Genomic DNA, 22582 nt, shown 5'->3' on the forward strand with positions numbered 1-22582 from the left:
AAAGAAACATCACCATGCATAGATATATGAGAAGCCTTATTTGTCCAAACACTGTAAACATACTCTGAGACATATTAAAAAGATGAAACTTGGCAAAACTGATCATCAAGGTTGAAATTAAAGTGTCAAATGTTCTTAAAGTGAAACACAGCACTAGCCTCTAAAAAAATGGCATCACAAGTCAGTATTTCGTGGGTCCGCCGAGTGCATTGATGACTGATGTGCAACGTCGATACATGGAATGGACGAGGTGGTTGATGAATGCCATAGGCACCTTGGGCATGTGCAATTCAATTTGCAAGGAACTCACATGCATCAGGTTACCATGGCCGTTGCCATGATGCCATTAGGCGATCAGTTTTATTGTCATCTGCTTTGTTTTTTATCATCAAATTTCATTTTTCCGGACAAGGTAATGTTAAATTTTATTAACTTTGCCAAAAATTACCCAGATATTTAAATGACAACTTTTCATGCAATGTTACTTGGGGTGATGTTTCTGTTGCAGTTCAGTATAGTTAGCTTCCCTTTTCTCCGCACTAATGTAGTGATAGTGTCTTCGTAATTAAAAAAATTATAATTTCCTGGAGAACAACAAAACTACCGTTAGTTACATTCACCACAGTCGCCCAATCGTCAATTCACTGCCCAAAGTTGCGTCACTTAGACGTGCCAGAATTCTGTTAGAATCCTTGTTTGCCCTGATCATGTTTCTAGAATTTGTCAACATCATACAAGTATCTGTGGGTGGGTGAGTGGATACCTTCCACATCGTGGCTTCAAACAATCTTTCAGCTACTGTAGTGCAGTCAACAGCACCATTGAGAGATTTTTTGTCATCTTTATTTTCAGGAAGCGCCACAGAATTAAAGATTTTATATGTCATCTTGTATGTTAGTTTAGCTATAGCTTAAAACTGCATAAGAAGAAGATTTCCCTTTCTTAATCTTAGTCTTTTTTAAACTTTGTAGAGTAGTCCTTTTTCCTTTTTTTAACATTTCTTGTTCAGTGAAAAAATTCTTTGCTCGAGGTACATTTACTCTTTCTTAGAATACAAGCTGTAAACTGTTAAATATCTACACTGTTCTCGAGACATTAGTAGAAATTATTTGTTTAGATATTTGAAGTCATGATTCTCAAAGAAATTCATAAAGTAAATTGAAAACAGATTCTTGTAGTACAGGTTGGTTGATGTTGGGAAATGTTGTTTTTTAACACGTGCCACAGGGCACAGCTGTTTTAGTGTGCCCTTTGGAACTTAAATGTGCCAAAATATAAAAGACTTATATCCTTATTTGAACTCAAGCTTGAAAAATAAAAAATATTTTAAGCAGTTTCAATATAAACAAATTCAATACAGAAAGTTTGCCCCCATTATTTTCATTATTTGCTAAATGTCACTTTCAATCCCCAGACGGTGTCATACCAAAAGATGTTAAAAATGCTACTTGTTGTTACCCTGCCTGACGTCAGCTTGAGGAGATAAAACAAATTCATTGTAGAAAGTTTGCCCCCATTATTTTCATTGAGATTCATAATACCACATTCAATTTCTGAATTTCCAGGTATGTTCACATGTCCATCATTGTCCACCAGTATGTCCACCTTACCTGTGAAAAATGCATTTATCATGTCATAAACATCATCACAACAAACAATTGCCAAATGTCAGTTTCAATCCCCTGACTACTTGTTGTTACCCTGCCTGAAGTTGGCATGAGGAGATAAAACAAATTCATCATAGAAAGTTTGCCCCCATTATTTTCATTATTTGCCAAATGTCACTTTCAATCCCCTGACTGCGTCATACCAAAAGATGTTAAAAATGCTACTTGTTGTTACCCTGCCTGAAGTCAGCATGAGGAGATAAAACAAGGACTGGTCAGTTCAGACCGTATACTGTGTCTGAGTGGGGCATCTATGATATGGTATCTTAGTGGGCTGGCACTATAAATTGTTTGTTTGTTTGTTTGTTTGCTGTTTAATGCCGCACTCGGCAATATTCCAGCTATATGACGGCGGTCTGTAAAATAATCGAGTCTGGACCAGACAATCCAGTGATTGACATCATGAGCATCGATCCACGCAATTGGGATCGATGACATGTATCAACCAAGTCAGCGAGCCTGACCACCCGATCCCGTTAGTCACCTTTTACGACAAGCACAGTCACCTTTTACGGCAAGCATGGGTTGCTGAAGACCTATTCTACTGGCACGATAAAACCGGCATTAGTTCAAACTAGTACAAGCAGAAACACACGCTACATACACAAGCATGTCGCTTTATGAGTTGATTAACTAAAAGTAGTTTAATCACATTTTTTCATCTCACCTCACCTCATCTCAACTCTGAGGGGGCGGTTGGGTAGCCTAGTGGTTAAAGTGTTTGCTCAACACGCCGAAGACCCGGGTTCGATTCCCCAAATGGGTACAATGTGTGAAGCCCATTTCTGTCCCCCACAATGATATTGCTGGAATATTGCTAAATGCAGCATCAAACCATACTCACTCACACACCTCTGAGGGGAGCAAGGACAGTGAAATAGTCGCTGTGTTAGAATCCTTCAATGTAACAGAGTCATACAATGTTTCCCATACTGCATTTCAGAAGATGAGGAAGAATAGTTTTTTTCATGTGTATATTCTCATCTGTCATTTTACGTTTTTAGTTCATTCAGAATGTAATTTCAGGCAAAAAGAGGAAACATCGGAGAAGCAAAATAACCATGGCTGTCAGTGATGAAGAGACAGACAAGGAGGATGAAACAAGGGGGATAACTCCATTTGAGTTTCCTGCATTTGGCAGCTCCCCTGGCCCCTCCCCCTCCCCCTCCACGCCCCCCACGCCCGCCACACCCCTGTCTGCAAGTTCTGCTGAAGACTCAGAGGTGAGAGTGCCTTGTTTTGAGAATTTTGAAATTCTTCAACACTATAATCTCTAATAATCCTAGATTTGAATAATGATATGTCAAAGTCATGATAAACAAAGGGGTTTATCTGGACCTGCTCAGAGGCTGATATTTGACCCCCAATCTGAAGCTAATGTCATTATAGATCCCCATACTGGAATTAAATAATTACCCAATTCATTTGTAGAGATGACTGTATTTCACTGATATAAAGGGGGAAAGGGGATGGAAGAGGCTTTACAGTGTGACACTAGTGCATTGAACATGTTAAGGCAATGTTAAGGTATCGCCTAATTCATGAAAAGAAGAACAATGACAAATCCATGAGTTTATGGTGGCTTTTGTTAGTACCAGTTTGAAATATTGGTTGTTGCCTTTATGAGAGTAACACTATGTAAGTTTACCATGCCAGTAACATGCCCTCTGTTTACTATGTAAGTGACCTGTGCCAGTAACATGCCCTCTGTTTACTATGTAAGTGACCTGTGCCAGTAACATGCCCTCTGTTTACTATGTAAGTGACCTGTGCCAGTACCATTCCTCCTGTTTACTATGTAAGTGACCTGGCCAGTAACATGCCCCCTGTTTACTATGTAAGAGACCTGTGCCAGTAACATTCCCCCTGTTTACTATGTAATTGACCTGTGCCAGTAACATGCCCCCTGTTTACTATGTAAGAGACCTGTGCCAGTAACATGCCCCCTGTTTACTATGTAAGAGACCTGTGCCAGTAACATTCCTCCTGTTTACTATGTAAGTGACCTGGCCAGTAACATGCCCTCTGTTTACTATGTAAGTGACCTGCGCCAGTAACATGCCCTCTGTTTACTATGTAAGTGACCTGTGCCAGTAACATGACCTCTGTTTAATATGTAAGTGACCTGGGCTAGTAACATGCCCTCTGTTTACTATGTAAGTGACCTGTGCCAGTAACATGCCCTCTGTTTACTATGTAAGTGACCTGGCCAGTAACATGCCCCCTGTTTACTATGTAAGTGACCTGTGCCAGTAACATGCCCTCTGTTTACTATGTAAGTGACCTGTGCCAGTAACATTCCCCCTGTTTACTATGTAAGTGACCTGTGCCAGTAACATTCCTCCTGTTTACTATGTAAGTGAACTGTGCCAGTAACATGCCCCCTGTTTACTATGTAAGTGACCTGTGCCAGTAACATTCCTCCTGTTTACTATGTAAGTGACCTGTGCCAGTAACATGCCCTCTGTTAACTATGTAAGTGACCTGCGCTAGTAACATGCCCTCTGTTTACTATGTAAGTGACCTGTGCCAGTAACATGCCCCCTGTTTAATATGTAAGTGACCTGCGCTAGTAACATGCCCTCTGTTTACTATGTAAGTAACCTGTGCCAGTAACATGCCCCCTGTTTACTATGTAAGTGACCTGTGCCAGTAACATTCCCCCTGTTTACTATGTTAGTGATCTGTGCCAGTAACATGCCCTCTGTTTACTATGTAAGTGACCTGTGCCAGTAACATTCCCTTTGTTTACTATGTAAGTAACCTGTGCCAGTAGCATGCCCTCTGTTTACTATGTAAGTGACCTGTGCCAGTAACATTCCTCCTGTTTACTATGTAAGTGACCTGTGCCAGTAACATTCCTCCTGTTTACTATGTAAGTGACCTGTGCCAGTAACATGCCCTCTGTTTACTATGTAAGTGACCTGTGCCAGTAACATGCCCCCTATTTACTATGTAAGTGACCTGGCCAGTAACATTCCTCCTGTTTACTATGTAAGTGACCTGGCCAGTAACATGCCCTCTGTTTACTATGTAAGTGACCTGTGCCAGTAACATTCCCCCTGTTTACTATATAAGTGACCTGTGCCAGGAACATGCCCTCTGTTTACTATGTAAGTGACCTGTGCCAGTAACATTCCCCCTGTTTACTAAGTAATTGACCTGTGCCAGTAACATTCCTCCAGTTTACTATGTAAGTGACCTGTGCCAGTAACATTCCCTTTGTTTACTATGTAAGTGACCTGTGCCAGTAACATTCTTCCTGTTTACTATGTAAGTGACCTGTGCCAGTAACATGCCCTCTGTTTACTATGTAAGTGACCTGGCCAGTACCATTCCTCCTGTTTACTATGTAAGTGACCTGTGCAAGTAACATTCCTCCTGTTTACTATGTAAGTGACCTGTGCCAGTAACATTCCTCCTGTTTACTATGTAAGTGACCTGGCCAGTAACATGCCCTCTGTTTACTATGTAAGTGACCTGTGCCAGTAACATGCCCTCTGTTTACTATGTAAGTGACCTGTGACTGTAACATGCCCTCTGTTTACTATGTAAGTGACCTGTGCCAGTAACATTCCTCCTGTTTACTATGTAAGTGACCTGTGCCAGTAACATGCCCTTTGTTTACTATAAGTGACCTGTGCCAGTAACATTCCCTCTCTTTACTATGTAAGTGACCTGCGCTAGTAACATGCCCTCTGTTTACTATGTAAGTGACCTATGCCAGTAACATTCCCCCTGTTTACTATGTAAGTGACCTGTGCCAGTAACATTCCTCCTGTTTACTATGTAAGTGACCTATGCCAGTAACATTCCCCCTGTTTACTATGTAGGTGACCTATGCTAGTAACATTCTCTCTGTTTACTATGTAAGTGACCTGTGCCAGTAGCATGCCCTCTGTTTACTATGTAAGTGACCTGTGCCAGTAACATTCTCCCTGTTTACTATGTAGGTGACCTATGCTAGTAACATTCTCTCTGTTTACTATGTAAGTGACCTGTGCCAGTAACATGCCCTCTGTTTACTTTGTAATTGACCTGTGCCAGTAACATGCCCTTGGTTTACTCAGGATGAAGGCAATGTCCAAGACACGTCCGGACAACGTGCTCGCTCTGCTGTGACACAGGAACAAAAGTTACAAGGTGAGTTCATCAACTTATACCAGCATCGTGACGTTGATATAACCTCATCTACATACTTTTAGAATATAAGAAAACATTCATGAATAAACGTATACCTATGAGAGTTTTTGAATAAAGAATGACAGTCAAGGGGATCAACTTCTACATTTGGGGGTTGTCTCTGGACTGTTTAGATTCAAAAGTGAAAAATAAACAAAGCACTCAATCATCCTATGTTAATTTTCAACACTGCATGTCATTAGTGCAATCGTAATTGAGGGATGTTTTATGAAATTATTGAATGATTATTTTTGTTTGTTAATGATTAAAATAATATTATATGTGCATGTGTCCCCACGATTAGTGGCAGATTACTAAAACCACATTATACACTACTGCCTAAAAGTTCATTCCCCTAACACGCGTTGAGAACGCGTGTAACACGCATGTGACACGGGTGCTCAACGGGTTGCACACGCGATTCACACCCGTTGCACACCCGTGTCCAACGGGTGTGAATCGCGTGTGCAACCCGTTGCACACGCGTGTAACACGGGACCGGGTTCCAGTTGAAGTTGACAAATTTATCAAATGAATAGTGAAATAAAACAAAACAGTGAGATGTGAAATTTGAGTTAATGAGCGGCCATTGAGCTGTGTTCACCAGACCGTAAATACAAGGTCGGCCCATCTTAATTAGTGTTCGGTTGCTAGACTTTTATGGCATGAACCATTCCACTAGGGTCCAGTCTAGCCATTGTGGCTAGCCGACAGTAGAACAGTAGTGAATTTAGATGCGAGTTTATTGCTAAGAAACCCCCGTGTTGACACGATTGTCGCGGCTTGGTAAATGTTCGCCATTAATAAAATAATTGTTTGTGGATTGCGAACATATTCATTTGCCCACACGAGTCATTCCATTTGATTGCAAATATAACGTTTTTCGTTCGCCAAATTTATGCTTTAGACAGTTCAATTATGACATAGCCGTCACCACTACTAATGTCTTATTATTTCACGTAGGAATATGTCCCATTTCCCCACACCCAACTTTCTGTGTTGTATTTTGAAAAATAAATAAAAGAAGGTTTTGTGTGGGAAACTTTTATACTAATTATAAGAGGATGTTGTAAATGAATATGAACAGCCATGCTGTCTGACAGTTGATAAAATTTGAGATCTTCACAATCACCGGGTGTGACCATGTAGACAGAATCTCGTTAGGGTTTGTCATTTTTACATTTGCCCAATTACCATAGTGAGTATTGCTGGGGATACCAAACGTAACAGTTTATTATTAGAGGTTGTGAGTACCTATACCACGTAGATAGGATATCTTTAGGATTTTAATCCTTCTTTGAGAGGCATTTAGAAGTTGGAGTACTACGTTAGGATAAGATTTATGGGTGACTTTAATCCTTTCTTTCTCTGTGGGTAATCCTTTCACGTTCATTTGAGGAAGTCACTCAACCAGGTCATGACAGGTCGTGAGTTTACTTACTAACTACTGTGAGCGTTTTTGGCATGACATCTTTTCTTGTATAAACATAGAAACGATGCTCACTCACTCACTGTTAATCTTCTGCAGTTTGCTGGCAAAGTGGGGATAAACCTCAGTGTCAAAGACGATCAAACTTAGTTCGAATCCTTGTTTATATGTGACATCTCCCAAATGGGGACATTTTCATAAACTTGGCAAGTGATGATGAATTTTAATATTAATATTATTATAGTTTATGAAATTGTTAATAAAACTTTAATAAAATTGTGCTTCACTCTCACGAAAAATATATTGCCTGTGAGTAAATTTATTTGTCACGTTACATCGGCATTTTTCAGTGATATTGGGACTACATGAAACATGGCTGGTTTTACATTTCTGATACAGGTGCTTGACTGACTGAGTAGTTCATGATCAATAAGATATGTTTAAATCAGTCAAGTTTGCAACAATAGATGAATAAGTTGATACATTTGGACCGCAGTTACCGATTAACAACTTAAGACATAGAGACAGGGAGGAGATATATAACCAAACCTATGATCCTGTTGAGACAGTTGACAGTTAGAACGTTGGATTAAACGACAGTAACTAATTTGAACATTCCCCAGTTATATCATAAAATACATCATAACCCATAACAGTCCGAGAGACAGCTTCCAGACATATACTAGTATTGAAGGGACAATCGCTTTTGACAGTTTAAAAATAAACTCACCTTAAGGTGCTTGGCAAATCAAAACTGACCTCCCTGAATATGTTTTTTAGGTTTGACAGCAACTATGCTTGTGGATTTCAGAGATAGACATGATTGGTTAGCTAGATGTTATTACAATAAGCGAAAATGTCTTAAAAGTCCACAGTTGGTTTAATAGTACAAAAAGTGTGTTATAGATCTATCAACGTTTTCTTTTATTGAACATAATATTTGCACTATATTGCTGTAAGCTGTAAATAATCTAGCCTCCCCATGTACGTAACTTACATATATTTATGTATGGCCAGAACAGCAAATAGAGTTCTGGTAGATAGGTACCTCGGAGATATAACGTGCGCTTTCCGACTTAAGCCTATCTCGCACACGGGGAAGCACTTGTACTATTAGGGTAAAAAAGGGTAATGATTAAATAAAGAAGTGCAATCTATTTTCTATATATATTTGTAGATATGAAGCATTCTAGTTAATTGTGGATGCACCGGGCAGACAGAATTGTGTTTATTTCCAGGCCATCCTGATCGTCGTTTACTACTATAAGGTGTATGGTTGGAGGCAAGATCAAAGGCGCCGCACAGCATTTATTAGTTAACAGACGGGGTCGTCCGTTTCGCTTTGAACAACCACCCCACCTGTCTGTAGGAGTTATATAATCGGTGCGCAAATAATTGTGTCAAGTCCACTGCCGGGCTGATGCGGTGTCAGTGTCAGCGATGAACATGAATGCTCAAATTATAGACTTGTAGCACTCACAAGTTGCTTAGCCAAATTATTTGAAAAGTGTATATTCAATTCTCTGATAACAGGAAATATAACCTTAGGAAAAGATTCAACATACAAACAATCAAATGTAGAACACAGTCCTATGCTTATTATCATTTTTTCTGGATATGATCAACCTGCGGAACCCTCTATCCGATGAAGTAACTAATGCTCGCTCATTAAAAGAAATCAAATCCTTAATTAATCGTTCTGATGCAATTATTAATAATTTTGACTTCAAATATTTTCATAGATCATGCCAAATTGTCCACTGTCGCCTTAGGCTCGGCTGCAGTGACTTAAACGCTGATAAGTTTAGACGACATGTATCAGACATACCAGACTGCACTTGTGGATATCACCTTGAAGATGCAATTCACTTTTTCTATAACTGTTAAAAAATACGATAATATCAGAAACACTGTGTATTTCTACACACATGGGTATGGTCTAAAAATTATATTACATGGCAGTAGTTAAGCAGTTCTACAAACATGACTCTTCTTAAATCAGTTCATGACATCATTGTCAAAAGCAAAAGGTTTGAGTAGCTTAAGTTTATGCATGTAGTAAAGGAAAACTGCATTACCTTATTTCAAAGACACCACTTGCTTGCTTTCATTTGTGCATTTTGTATGTTTATGTTCATCACTCTCTTATATATATCCAGCGGTTGTTAAGTTGTTACCTGGAGAGGTATTACATAAGCATGTTTTGCTTTTTTACCGATACAGATTTCTTTTGAAATAAAAATACGTTTAAGCCAACACAGCTAACGGTAAAACACATGATTGTAAACTATTCAAAAAGGGGCACTAATCTCTGGCTTCTTCTCGGGTGTCGGACTCAAACTCATTTATTCTTAGAATAACATGACATACAATTATCTACAATTTTTATTATGTACAATTTAATAAAAATAGGATACGTGGATACTAATACAATTTACCAATTGTATTGTACACATTGTTAAGGAATTTAGATAGGCCTTTAAGATTTCTTACACTGTTAGTGGTCATAATTTTCTTAAATGTTTGGAAACTTAAGATATTGCTTATTTAAGAGTTCATATCGCCGTTGGTGAAAAGCTTCACATCGGATGTAATGCAATTCATCTCCCACGGCGATAGAATCACAGAGTGGACACTGGTTGTCTTCCCTGGGAATGTTCAGCCATCGACCAGTTTCAACTGGTACTCCTTGGTTAGAAAGTTCTGACTTTTAGTATTGGGAGAAATATTGATTTTGAGAGCAGTAGATATTTCGCAAATGAAGGTTGATTCTTCAGGTAGCATGACCTTTGGATTTCCGCTTGGGCTTACTAGCTGCCGTGAGTCAATTTGCTCGTTAACGCAACCGAGCGTGACAAGAGACTGGGCTACCAGTCTGCAAGGACAGCTAAATAAACTTACGCATTTTTGAAAACTGATTGGTTACCCGTGATCTATGAAGATTTCAACAAAGGGCGCATGGTAATTAATTTCTTCAGCCTAAACAAACAGACAAATAACGGCGAAAGCTCATCGGATGTCGTCATTTGGAAATACCCCTGATTGTTACAGTTTGATAATAAAAAAGTATCCCTGAGTGAAAGCATTTGCGGATTTCGGATTGCGTGGATGATACAATTACTACTCCCTTGTTGTCATCCACATTTTCTGGTATAACCCTACACTTGTGTATTTGTCGTAATTCACTTGCTGCTCAGTTAATGAATTTATAACATGTATACTTAGTTGTAGCACAACTCAGATTACCCGATAAAGGTTCAAATTTGGTCTTTCTTGTAAGTGGGGTAATTATTTAATCTAAATCCAGGTTTGAAGTGAGGTGGAATGTGAGTCATGCACGTCGCAGCCCAGCAAGTGATGTATGATCAGTTGCTTTACTTTTTTTGTAAATCAACTGATCATTCCCAGACATCAAAGGATCAACAGGAAATACGTTGATTGATTAATTACTGTTATCTTGCACAGTGGATACGTCAAAAGTAAGTGTTTACATGTGAAGGTAGGGTTACTAAACCTAGGGAATACTCATATCATGGCGTGAAGTACAGATGTAAAAACAACATACAGTCAAGTCTCGTTAATCCGACACTCGTTAATCCGACGCTCGGCTTTATCCGACACAAATGATGGGAACCGATTGATTCAGCGCTATTTAGTCCCGTTAATCCGACATTCTCGCACTCCGACTCCGACACACCTAATTTGCAACGAATTACTGAAATCACTCATTAATCAGTCTCGTTAATCCGACACAGTGGTCAGCGTACTCCGTGGTCATCTGCCCGCGAGTACACAACCCCGTGTTTTGACACGCACCGGCTGCAGAGATTAACTTTAACAATTAACACTAGATGCCAGGATCATAAAGAATTTCAAGCTTTATTATAAGAAACAAATGAAATTACACCTCGACAATGTTGATGCTGAAGGACCGATAATACACTGACTAGTTGTTCATTGTTATCTAACTCAATGTATGTTTTTAAGAACCGTGGACATTATAAAAATAGTTGTCACGTGGGCTTTCTCAGCTAACTTGGCACCTATGTGAAACAATTGAAACAAAATAAGTGATCAGTTAAGAAACAAACACGGGTTATACTATTCGATACATTTAAATAACGTTTAAAAACGATATATTTAAATATTTTAATATATTTCATATATATTCCAAATATTGTTTCCAAATATTGTTTCCAAATAGTTATTATTAAAGTATTTGATTCTCACATAGACATTTTACATCGAATAAGTATTTTTGTACAGCTGCAGACGCAACGGATATTGTTCCTGTATGTTGATATTCCCGGATACATTATAACTTTGGTAGGTTGTTATAATGATATTTGCATTTTGTTTTCATTCATTCGCTGCAGCTTTGAACAGAATCATTCTTGTTCCTTTCCGTTTGGTTGGGAAGTTTTTCGATGCGCGATAGACGGTGTTTTCACAAGTATTTTCTTTTGTAAGCGTGTATATGTTACAGTCAATGTGTAAAATATGATTCACTCAGGCAATTTATTAAATATCTAAATATTTCAGTCATTTTACAAATTGACTGAATAATCCATTCATTTATTTAACCGACTGACTAAAAATGATAAAGACGACCAAGAGAGCTTAAACACATCACAATATATTAATTATGCTAAGAAAAGAAGCCAAACAATACAGAACTGTACTTGGTGATGGTATTAAACATATTTGGAATTCGTTATCATATTAATAAAGATGGACATATTTTTCAGTTAATTTGTGAAATAAACTGAATATTTAGGCGTTTTAATACATTTCCTTAGTGAAATCTGTTTACATTTTGAATGTAAACATATACACACGGTAAAATAAGCAATGTTCAGTGAAATATTTACTCTGTGTTGCAAGTCAAAATAGTGTACACGAAGATTGCACAATTACTAAGCAAGTGACTTATCAAAACTGCATCACCATTACCGATGCTCCCCACAAATATACCTACATTTCAAAAACTGTATTTCATTTTTGTTGATCAGTGTGACCATACGTCCTTCTACTTTCAATTAAAATGCGCTTACGAATGGCGAGCACAGGTCGCGAACAAGTCTAGATTTCTGCTATATCATCCGGGTACTCACTGGGAAAATACAGTAATGCACAGGTAACAACTACTCCCGCGGAATTGCTTTAGATCAGTGTCCTTTGTACGTTGAAATACTATATATTGTGAAAGACAAAATGATGTATCAAGGATCAAGTAGAAGATACATTGACCGTTGCGCTGGGAGTTTATTCAACAGACCGTGAAAATAACACTGCTGTATCTTATTATTTATTTTAGATGATGCAGGCAAAGCTCACTTCTCCTGGCGGCCATTATCAAACGGCCAGCTAAAACACAACCCCGCGCTTACGTCTACAGGTCTCTTCCTGTAGTACGGTAATTAGTATTCTCTCCCTCAAGTGTATCCTCAATGATATAACCCACCCTCATTAATTACATGCTGCTCTTTTCCAGCCTCACGGCTATGGAGCTGTGATAAAGAGTCCAAGTCATCATAAAGTAATCAGGGTCCAATAAAAACAATGCGCCGCCAAACCTCATACATATTATCACTGAAAGTCGTACTACAGACGGTTAATGTCAAATCACAATAAAAGCATTTCAATTGCAATAACATGTTCCAGGACCATGTATTCTCTTAATTAACACCATCGGATTTAGAAGCAATGGTCGTATAAAACAAAACAGATCTATTTAATCGCAACAGTATTCATGTTATTCCCACAAAATCACATAAAGAAAGGAGACATTAGGAAATACATGTGTATTATCATTTTTCGTCAGGATAACAAAATTTTCTCTCCTTGTTACCACCTCCAGGTTCAGCTTAAGACGGGTCCTCCTTTGGTCAAAAGTTTGTTCCCCCTCTAATGAGTGTGTCACGCGTTGCACACGAGTGGCGGACGGGGTGCACACCCGTGTGCAACGCGTTGCACACGGGTCTCACACGCGTGACCAACCCGATGCACACTGGTTGCGTAACGCGTTGCCCATGCGTGTAAGGGGAATGAACTTCTAGGCAGTAGTGTACCTCATACATGGAAACTTGTACCATTAAGCTGCTTTTTTAATGTGACAAGAAAAATATCTTTGCTGTTTGCATGTACTGTTTTTCATAACCTCTGTGGTATTATTGTAGCTCTTATAAAGGCAAGAGTTGATGAAATTATGCCACCTCCACCTCGAAATGACCCCTGGTCGAAAATGGTTAAAGTATTCGGTAATGCATAGACACATGATAGACATTAGTAGAAGGAATAGACCATTCCATTTTGTTGGAACAATTCAGTAGGAGCATTCTAAGTCATAGTTTATATGTGTAGAGAAAGTAGACACTCCACTCTGTAGAAACAGACGGCAGTAATTGTTTGTAGAAACTAATCATATCACTCGTCAAAGTGAGTGAGTGAGTGAGTTTGGTTTAACGCCGCTTTTAACAGTATTCCAGTTATATCACAGCGTGTCAGTTTAATGTTGGAGGAAAGCCTGAAGTGATGCAGGTCTCAGACGTTTATCACTTCGGTGAAACCCGTGAGCACGGGTATGGTGCTGACAAACCTAGAAACATAATTGGGGAGAATCGGGATTCAAACCCACAATCATAGGTTTCTGGTGTGCCCAAGGGACGCAACTCTGCACAACGAATCGCGACGCCTTAGACGACTGGGCCACCCACGCCCCCCACTCGTCAAAGAGGGGCGTAACCATGGTTGGTACGCCGACACTCTTTGCAAGTTTGATTCAAGTTTTCAAAGCCGGAGTGGCCCAGTCATCTAAGGCGCCACGATTCACTGTGCTATAAATAGAACAGGAACTGGTGGAGTTACCGCCTGTAATGGCAGAAGTAGCATAGCGCCACCTGTAAGCTTGGTGGAATACAAGGGTGTGGTCGTAATAGAGGACGTGCCCACTATTACATTTAAGATTCATTTAAAAGAACTGTTTTGTTCTTGTTTTTTTGTAAAGTTTTTGACATTATGATAAATATATGTATGTAGCAAGAGGTTGTAGAGCTATATGTCAGTGACATCATCATTTCTTACTATTCGTTGTTGTGTATCGTGATACCAGTGGTATTACCAGGCCGTATTGTGATACGTATCTTATCGCATGAGTCCTTTGCAAGTTACAGTTAAAGAAGATGGACAGAGATCTGATTGAACAAAGTAGTTTTTGTTTTAATGCGTAGAAAGTAGATATCTTTCAGTTTCTAGAAAAACAGATGTTAAGGTGTTTGCTTATATTACCGTATTCGACGTAATGAGCGCCCGGCTTGAATAAGCGCTCACGGCAATATTTGACGAAAAGATTTCATTATACTTTTTTTATTTGCCAAGAATTTTGAACCAGCTTATGTTTGTTTCCATATAATTTGTTTCCTTTTTGCCGATATAGCTGAGCCTAAAACGACTAGAACTGACAAGATTAAAATAGGTTAGATTCGGCAGTCAGTGGTTGTAACAATTATGTGTTGTGTTTTAGTTTCATTGCATGTTCCTTGTGAAAAATCAGTAATTTTAATTAAAAATGGAGGTTAGAATAATAGTATTTTCAGTAAAACATTATGTGGAAGGTAATTGAGTAATATTCTTTATGTCATATGACACATCAACACAAGGAACTGTCAATGTGCCAGTCATTCGTATCTTGGTCAGTGCATGTGCTGTCTTTGATATTTTCGGTAGACAATAGCTGCAGCTATTGCACTAGCATATATTGTGCAGTTTGTGCAGTTTGTTTGTGAATGTGTTGTATGTTTTAACATATTTTGTCCATAATACATTTTAGCTCACCTGACTAAAAGTCAAGCGAGTTGTCCAGCATCCATTGCTGCCCTCATCAATGTCTGTAAACATCATCTCCCTAGAAGCCAATGATGGCAGCTGAATTTGTTGAAGAGGTTTGATTTTCAAGATGGACGCCATGGCGGCCATATTGAAAAATCTATCTATCATCTTCCAAATGTAATGAAACTTTTGAAATGTGTAGTTAGAAGTGGAACAGACATGCGTTCCTGTTTTTGTGATATTTAAAGTGTTTACCTTTGCTATTTGACTTTTGCACTTTAACTATGCTTTCGGTTCTCTAAAGATGCACTCGAGACTATGTACTGATATCTAAATTTATTCAAAAGGCTGGTGTCCAATTTTCAATACCTGCTGTGGCTCAACATGCATTTTAACATGTTTTGCATTATTTTAAATTCAAAAGTTGATTTGACTTTTGTACTTCGGCCACACTCTTAAATTTTCTCAAAATGCATTTTTGTCACAATAAACGTCTCCCTTGAAATTTGCTAGACAGGAAGCTGAACATTTGGCATGTATGTTTTTTCTTCTGATGATATTGTATCTCATTCAAATGTATAGAAAAGATGTTCAGTGGATCCAGGGTATTTATCATCACAGAATGGAGACATACCGGTAATACCCTGGCTAACAGGCTGGCTTGTACATCTGTTGTGGTAGCATGATTTATTTATATTTGAATATCAATGCTGAAAGCGTCTTTGTATAGTGGCAGACACTTTTGACTTTTGTAACTGTTGACTAAATATCCAGGTGAGGTACAGTGCCTTGGCATTTTTTGCTTTTGATAATCTCAGATTTAATCACATCTTTTTGAATGTTCTATTTTCCTCACAACTAGTAACAAGAAAATTAACTAAGCATTACTTAAACAAAACGCAGTTGTTATGTATATATTTGTTATTGACAAAGTTTATGTAGATTGACGTGCAAAACAAATGGAAAAAGTAACTCTCCTGATAACGTTAACTCAAATTTAATGATGTAATATTGGTAGAGACGCATGAAGATTACCGTATTCAACGTAATAAGCGCCCCCGCTCTAATAAGCGCCCACGGCGATGTTTGCTAATGTATTGACTAGTGAACAAAACCCAATTAGCACCCCTTCCGATTGATCAATGTACACAAGAATTATTTATTCGCGTATTATACGCACTCGTGTGTTATATGCACCCTTAATTATGGGCAAATAAATTCTGGAAAAATATATCTGTCGTATATAAACATTTCAGGCTGTCAGCATAAACCACAAAATTTATCTTTTAACTATGTTTTTTTCACCAAAATAATATTCTAATAAGAGCCCCCTATTTCTAATTTTGAGAGCGCCCTGGGTGCTTATTACGTCGAATACGGTATATGATAATAATCCTTGGCATGGATGTCCCCTGCTGTAGTGTCCAAGACAGTGCTGAAGAAGGAGGTGAAGCAAGAAGTGGACGCTCTCAAGTTTTCTCCCAAGTCCAAGATCAACCTGGGGGACATGAAGGTGGACATCAAGAGCCTTCTGAAGGAGAAACGTCACGTCCTGAAGGTCAAGGAGGCTGACCACTCCCATGTCAAGTCCGAGCAGACCGAATCTGTCCGGGTAAGTCAGATTGTGGGCTCTACTGTATTTTCTTGAGTATAGTGCACACCCAAGTATAGTGCGCACCTAAGTATAGTGCGCACCCAAGTATAGTGTGCACCCAAGTATAATGCGCAACCCCAACAAGCAGATTCTTTATTTTGGAGAAAAATTTTTTTTTTAATATTAAGAGGAAAAATATTACACCGTTACACGTACCCCTTCAGCGAATTCAGGTAAACCAATGGATGATACGAAACTTGGCCAGGACAAATTTGAAATTTGGAATAAAAACATAAGTCCAGATATACAATGAACACTTTTTATAACCACACAGTGTATTTACAAGATTACATTGTGTACTCCTGTACGGATTTGTTGACATGGTATTTCTGGTGTTACGTGCTCACTGTATTGTCTTTGCTTTGGGGGAAAAAAATATCAAAACTCATTATGTCATATATAATGTGCGACCCCTTCTACACAGCTGTGGTTTTTTTGGGAAAAAAGTGTGCACTATACTCAAGAAAATATGGTAGTTCTCATTGCAAGGGTAGATTTAGCTTGATATTTTGTTCACCATCTTGTTTTGGTTAATGCTTCATTTTGCATTATTGCAGCTATATGACCATGGCCTGTAAATAATTGATTCTCGACAAGTGATTGTTATCAGGAGCAATGTCCCACACTGTTTGGGTACAGTGACACACAATTAACAGTTTGACAAGCCTCATTTCCTGATCCATTTAGTTGCCTCGTATCTAGGGATGCAACGATACAGCAAGGTCACGATACGAAACATATCACGATACAAAGGTAATGATACAATACGTATAGCGATATGCATCTTTACGTCAAAGCGTGTGGAAATGTTTTGAATGTAAGTATTTCAGAGCAGGTTCTGATGGAAAAGTAGACACGCGTCTTAGGCGTCGGATTCGCTGTGCAGAGTTGCGTCCCTTTGACACGACAGAAACCTGTGATCGTGGGTTGGAATCCCGGTTCGCCCCGATTATGTTTCTAGGTTTGTCAACACCATACCCATGCTCATGGGTTTCACCGATGTGGTAAACGTCAGAGACCTGCATCACTTTGGGCTTTCCTCCAACATTAAGCTGACACGTCTTGATATAACTGGAATACTGTTAAAAGCGGCATAAAAAACAACTCACTCACTCACTCTTATTAGTAGTGAACTTAATTACAACACATTTTTCAATTATTGACTGACAAAAACGCAGTAATGAACAGTAATGTATTTTAGAAAGTGTATCGTCTTGTATCGCTACAGAAAAAAATGTATCGTGTATCGTATCGGCGCATTAAAACTCACGATGCACTGGTGCACAGATGTATCGTTTTACTCTTACCCTGAGCATTAATTGCTGACCTATTCTACCCCAGAATTCCAGTGGGGGCTGGTAGTATTGGATAGTGAGACTTTGTAGTCCCATTAGATACTGTTATTATTACAACTTCCTTTTAGAATATTACATGTATGTCATCATTCGTCACCACTCGCACCTTTCCGTAACCTACAAGAAGACTCGTCCCCCTATCCATGAATGTTATGTGCGAAAATACGACAAACCAATCAGAATGCACGTATGATTTCAAGTTCTTCGTGAAAGAATCCCTCAGAAATAATTTTTGATTGTACGTATGTTTTGCATCTAAAAATATACCCAAGACACAGTTAAATGTGTTCCATCATACTGTATAATTCCGCGCGTCCCGATGTGCTTTAAACTGCATCTGAAATATATGTAATACATGGGGAAATATATGTGAACCATTTTGCAAGGAATTGACAATTGTTTTAGGTATGCCCGTTTGCGCTAAGACGAAACCCGTTCGCAAAAATGGTCATGAATGGGGCAAGAGTCGCTATTCGGCTTGTCCCGGAATAACACGAGTTGGTCACGAATGGTATGTCATATATACTCACTGACAAAAGAAACATAAATACCTAACATGTTGGTTATTCATATTCAAGAGATATTAGATTGGTTTGACCCACAAACAAACATACTGGTATGTTGGGTGAATGGATGCTCATGAATGCATCACATGTGACATCATAGACCCATGACTCGCGAGGCACCACCTGTTTCGTGCAGGATTAGCGTGTAAAGTTTGGATATCACGTGCAGCATATTGTGATGAGAATAAAAACACTAAGTAACACTTGACAGCTTGTTAGTTTTGTCATTTAATGTCATTGGAAACATCTCTTCTTAATGTACATACTGCTATGTATGTGTCTATGGTTCGCGTTTCTTTTGGTGGTCGAATAGGTCTTCAGCAATCCATGCTCACCGTAAAAGGCGACTATGCTTGTCGTAAGAGGCGGCTAACGGGATCGGGTGGTCAGGCTCGATGACTTGGTTGATGCATGTCATCATATCCCAATTGCGTGGATTCGCTGTGCAGAGTTGCGTCCCTTGGGCACGCCAGAAACCTATGATTGTGGGTTCGAATCCCGGTTTGCCCCGATTATGTTTCTAGGTTTGTCAGCACCATACCCGGGCTTGTGGGTTTCACTCAAGTGGTAAACATCTGAGACCTGCATGACTTCAAGCTCTCTTTCCACATTAAGCTGACATGTCGCGATATAACTGGAATACTGTTAAAAGTGGCTTTAAACCCAACTCACTCACTCACTCACTCGCTCACTCACTCACTCACTCACTCACTCACTCACTCACTCACTCACTCACTCATTTTATCCTTTAGGAGAAGCCTAAACGTCAAATTCAGAAGAAGAAAGCAGCTATTACGAGAAAGATGCCCAAAAGAGGTCAGAAAGGAGTCGACAGTGTACCGGGTAAACTGGAACAAACAGAGGTGAAGGACATCCAAGAGAAGGTAATCCATTTCCTGTCAGTGACAACTACTGACAAGAATTGGCAATTTGATTGTTGATGTTTATTGGCCGGATGATGTGCGCTTGCTCTTCTTAAACACATTTGGAGAGTAGCGATTGAGCTAGCTGTCATTCGATTGTTGCATTTTGCATGATTGAACTTTGAGGTTTGGCTTCCAACATATGGATTTTTATTTGAAAAGTAGGTTATGTCATTTTCATCAGTATCTTGTCAGGGTAATTTTTTTTTTAAATCAATGTCTGCAATGTATGAACCTCTTAGAAGGAAGAACAACCAGCACAACTAGGAACCCAAGCGGTTGAACATGCAGCAACAGCAGCAGCAGCAGCAGCAGCAGCAGCAAAGGCATCTCCAGGAGAAGAGACAGTGATGACGTATAGAGAAGAGAAGAAACCCGGGGTGTTGGAATCTGACCCAAGACCTGACAGCGTACCCCATGTAGAGATCAGTGTGCCCGATCTACCCTTGGTGCCAGGTCTACCCTCGGTGCCAGGTCTACCCTCGGTGCCAGATCTCCCCATGGTGCCAGATCTCCCCTCAGAGGCCGGTCTTCTGGAGAAAAGTCAATCTAGAGAGAGACTGAAGTCTGGCAAAGTGAGGAAAAATCTGTCCTTTCTTGGTGAAGCCAATCTCCCACTTGGTGACGGATCAAGGGAGGCCACTCTCCCACTTGGTGACAGATCAAGGGAGGCCACTCTGGATGGTTTGAGTGACGGTGAAGATAGATCTGTTGAATCAGGACAGGTAACAAATGAAATGACCTCGACCCTGTCAGCTGTCTCAAGTTCCTGTCACTCTCTAGCACCTACGTATCACTCTTAGAGAATCTGTACTCTTTTGCCCATTGTCTGTCTGCAAAATATTTGGAAATATTCTTTTTGTCCTATGTGTTTATTTCTGCTGTTTTGCATGTCTGTATTTTTTTGTCTTAACCGATTGATATTTATTATCAGTTTTTGTTATTTCCGTCTAATGATTCTGTTTTCTTCCTACAAAATGTTCGGAGAAGTTGATGAAGTTCAACAATAAGTGTAACCACAATTTAATTCCAGTTGCCATGTCACCCAGTTCCTTAGCAACAACCTAATAATCTCTTCCCGTTCTCTCAGACACAGGACTTAAAAAATTGCAATTTGTAATTTGGCTTGCTTTTTATACAATTAAACATAAACTTTATTTCTTTATTTTGCTGCCTATAAGTATGCAAGTAAGGCAAGTTGCTCATGCACGAGAATGAATGAATGTGTGTGTGTGTGTGTGGGTGTGTGGCGTGTGTGTATGCATGGGATATGATAGTTCTTTTCCTTTTGGTATCAATAAAAAAAATTCAACAACATCTGTATAGATTGCCCTATACAACACTGAATGAGTCATTCATTAGAGCACGGTCTGATTGTTACATAGTAACTGGATAAGAAAAATTGTTTGAAAATGTAGAAACAAGCACATTTTACATAAGATCTAACTCAAGTATTTCGGAATTGAATGGTATGATTGACATGGCATCTTGTGGTTGACTGCTTGAAGAATTAGGCTTTGTGTTTAATATTCAATTTATTCTTCCTGATCTTAAATATTATCAAAACTGACTTGTAAAGATCCGGGTAAGTATAGGTCTTCAGCAACCCATGCTTGCCATCAGAGGCGACTAACGTGATAGGGTGGTCAGGCTCGCTGACTTGATTGATGCATGTCATCGTATCCATTATAATATCAATCACTGGATTGTCTGGACCATACTTGATTATGTACAGACCACTGTGCAGCTTTAAACAACAAACAAACAAACAAACAAACAAACTATTATCAAAACTATGTTTTTCCCTTACTAATGGGCATTCTGCACAAGAATATAGTCGTAAGAGGCAACCAAATAGATTGGGTGTTTAGACTCAGTGACTTTGGGGGGGTCAGGGGTGGCCCAGTCATCTAAAGCGCAGCGATTCGCTGTGCAGAGTTGCGTCCCTTGGGCATGCCAGAAACCTATGATTGTGGGTTGGAATCCGGGTTTGCCCTGATTATGTTTCTAGGTTTGTCAGCACCATACCCGTGCTTGTGGATTTCACTGAAGTGGTAAACGTCTGAGACCTGCATCACTTCGGGCTTTCCTCCCACATTAAGCTGACATGCCGCGATATAACTGAAATACTGTTAAAAGCGGCGTTAAACCCAACTCACTCACTCAGTGACTTGGTTGATTGCATGTCATTGTATCAATACTCATTTGGAATGGTAAGATGTAAGTGAATACTTATTGGCTAATTGTCAGAACCCCTGGAGCATATATGAGGTACAGTAATAAGGAAATATTGTCAAGCCCTGTGTCTGATATCTAACAATGTGTCAAATGCAGAGATGCCATCCATTACAATTTGGTGGAATTATTCCGATATTTTGAACCTAATTCAGGCAATACAGTTAAGGGACATATATTACAAATTTTGTCCCCAAAACATCACCTGTAATTTAAACTAGGGATACACCTCACTCATACAACCAATTATTAAATAATTACCGTATTCGATGTAATAAGCGCCCAGGGCGCTCTCAAAATTAGAAATAGGGGGCTCTTATTAGAATATTATTTTGGTGAGAAAAAAAAAGAGTTGAAAGATAAATTTCATGGTTTATGCTGACAACCTGAAATGTTTATGTATGACAGAAATATTTTTCTAGAATTTAATTGCCCATAATTAAAGGTGCATATGACACATGAGTGCGTATTGTACGCGGATAAATAAGTCTTGTGAACATTGATCAATCGGAAGGGGTGCTAATTAGGATTGTTCACAATAGCCAATATATTAGCAAATGTTGCCGTGGGCGCTTATTACGTCGAATACGGTAATCCAAAAAAATCAGTTTTTGAGGAGTTTGGGTAATAGAATATAATGGCAAGCCATATGGTCATATATGTCAATTAATAATGATTACTGATAAAAATTACTCATTTAACATGCCATTTTCCCCCAATGTTCCTAAATTCCTCAGATTTTGG

The 22582-nt window shown here is 39.1% G+C and overlaps 1 protein-coding gene across 3 annotated transcripts in view; it reads left to right on the forward strand.

The window, feature by feature from the left end:
- Window positions 1–22582, forward strand: part of LOC124133882 — a 107654-nt gene that overhangs the window by 54936 nt on the left and 30136 nt on the right. For 2 of the 3 annotated variants that reach the window (XM_048397153.1, XM_048397154.1), the window contains exons 24-29: window positions 2694–2890; window positions 5738–5810; window positions 13458–13538; window positions 16527–16717; window positions 19433–19564; window positions 19846–20328. In XM_048397153.1, coding sequence (XP_048253110.1) covers window positions 2694–2890; window positions 5738–5810; window positions 13458–13538; window positions 16527–16717; window positions 19433–19564; window positions 19846–20328 — 1157 coding nt within the window. The remainder of the gene's footprint in view (window positions 1–2693; window positions 2891–5737; window positions 5811–13457; window positions 13539–16526; window positions 16718–19432; window positions 19565–19845; window positions 20329–22582) is intronic. The other variant, XM_048397155.1, reaches the window with a different exon arrangement.

This window comes from Haliotis rufescens, unplaced genomic scaffold (assembly GCF_023055435.1).
Source record: "Haliotis rufescens isolate VD_foot unplaced genomic scaffold, xgHalRufe1.0.p SCAF_16, whole genome shotgun sequence".
NCBI classification, from domain to species: Eukaryota; Metazoa; Mollusca; class Gastropoda; order Lepetellida; family Haliotidae; genus Haliotis; species Haliotis rufescens.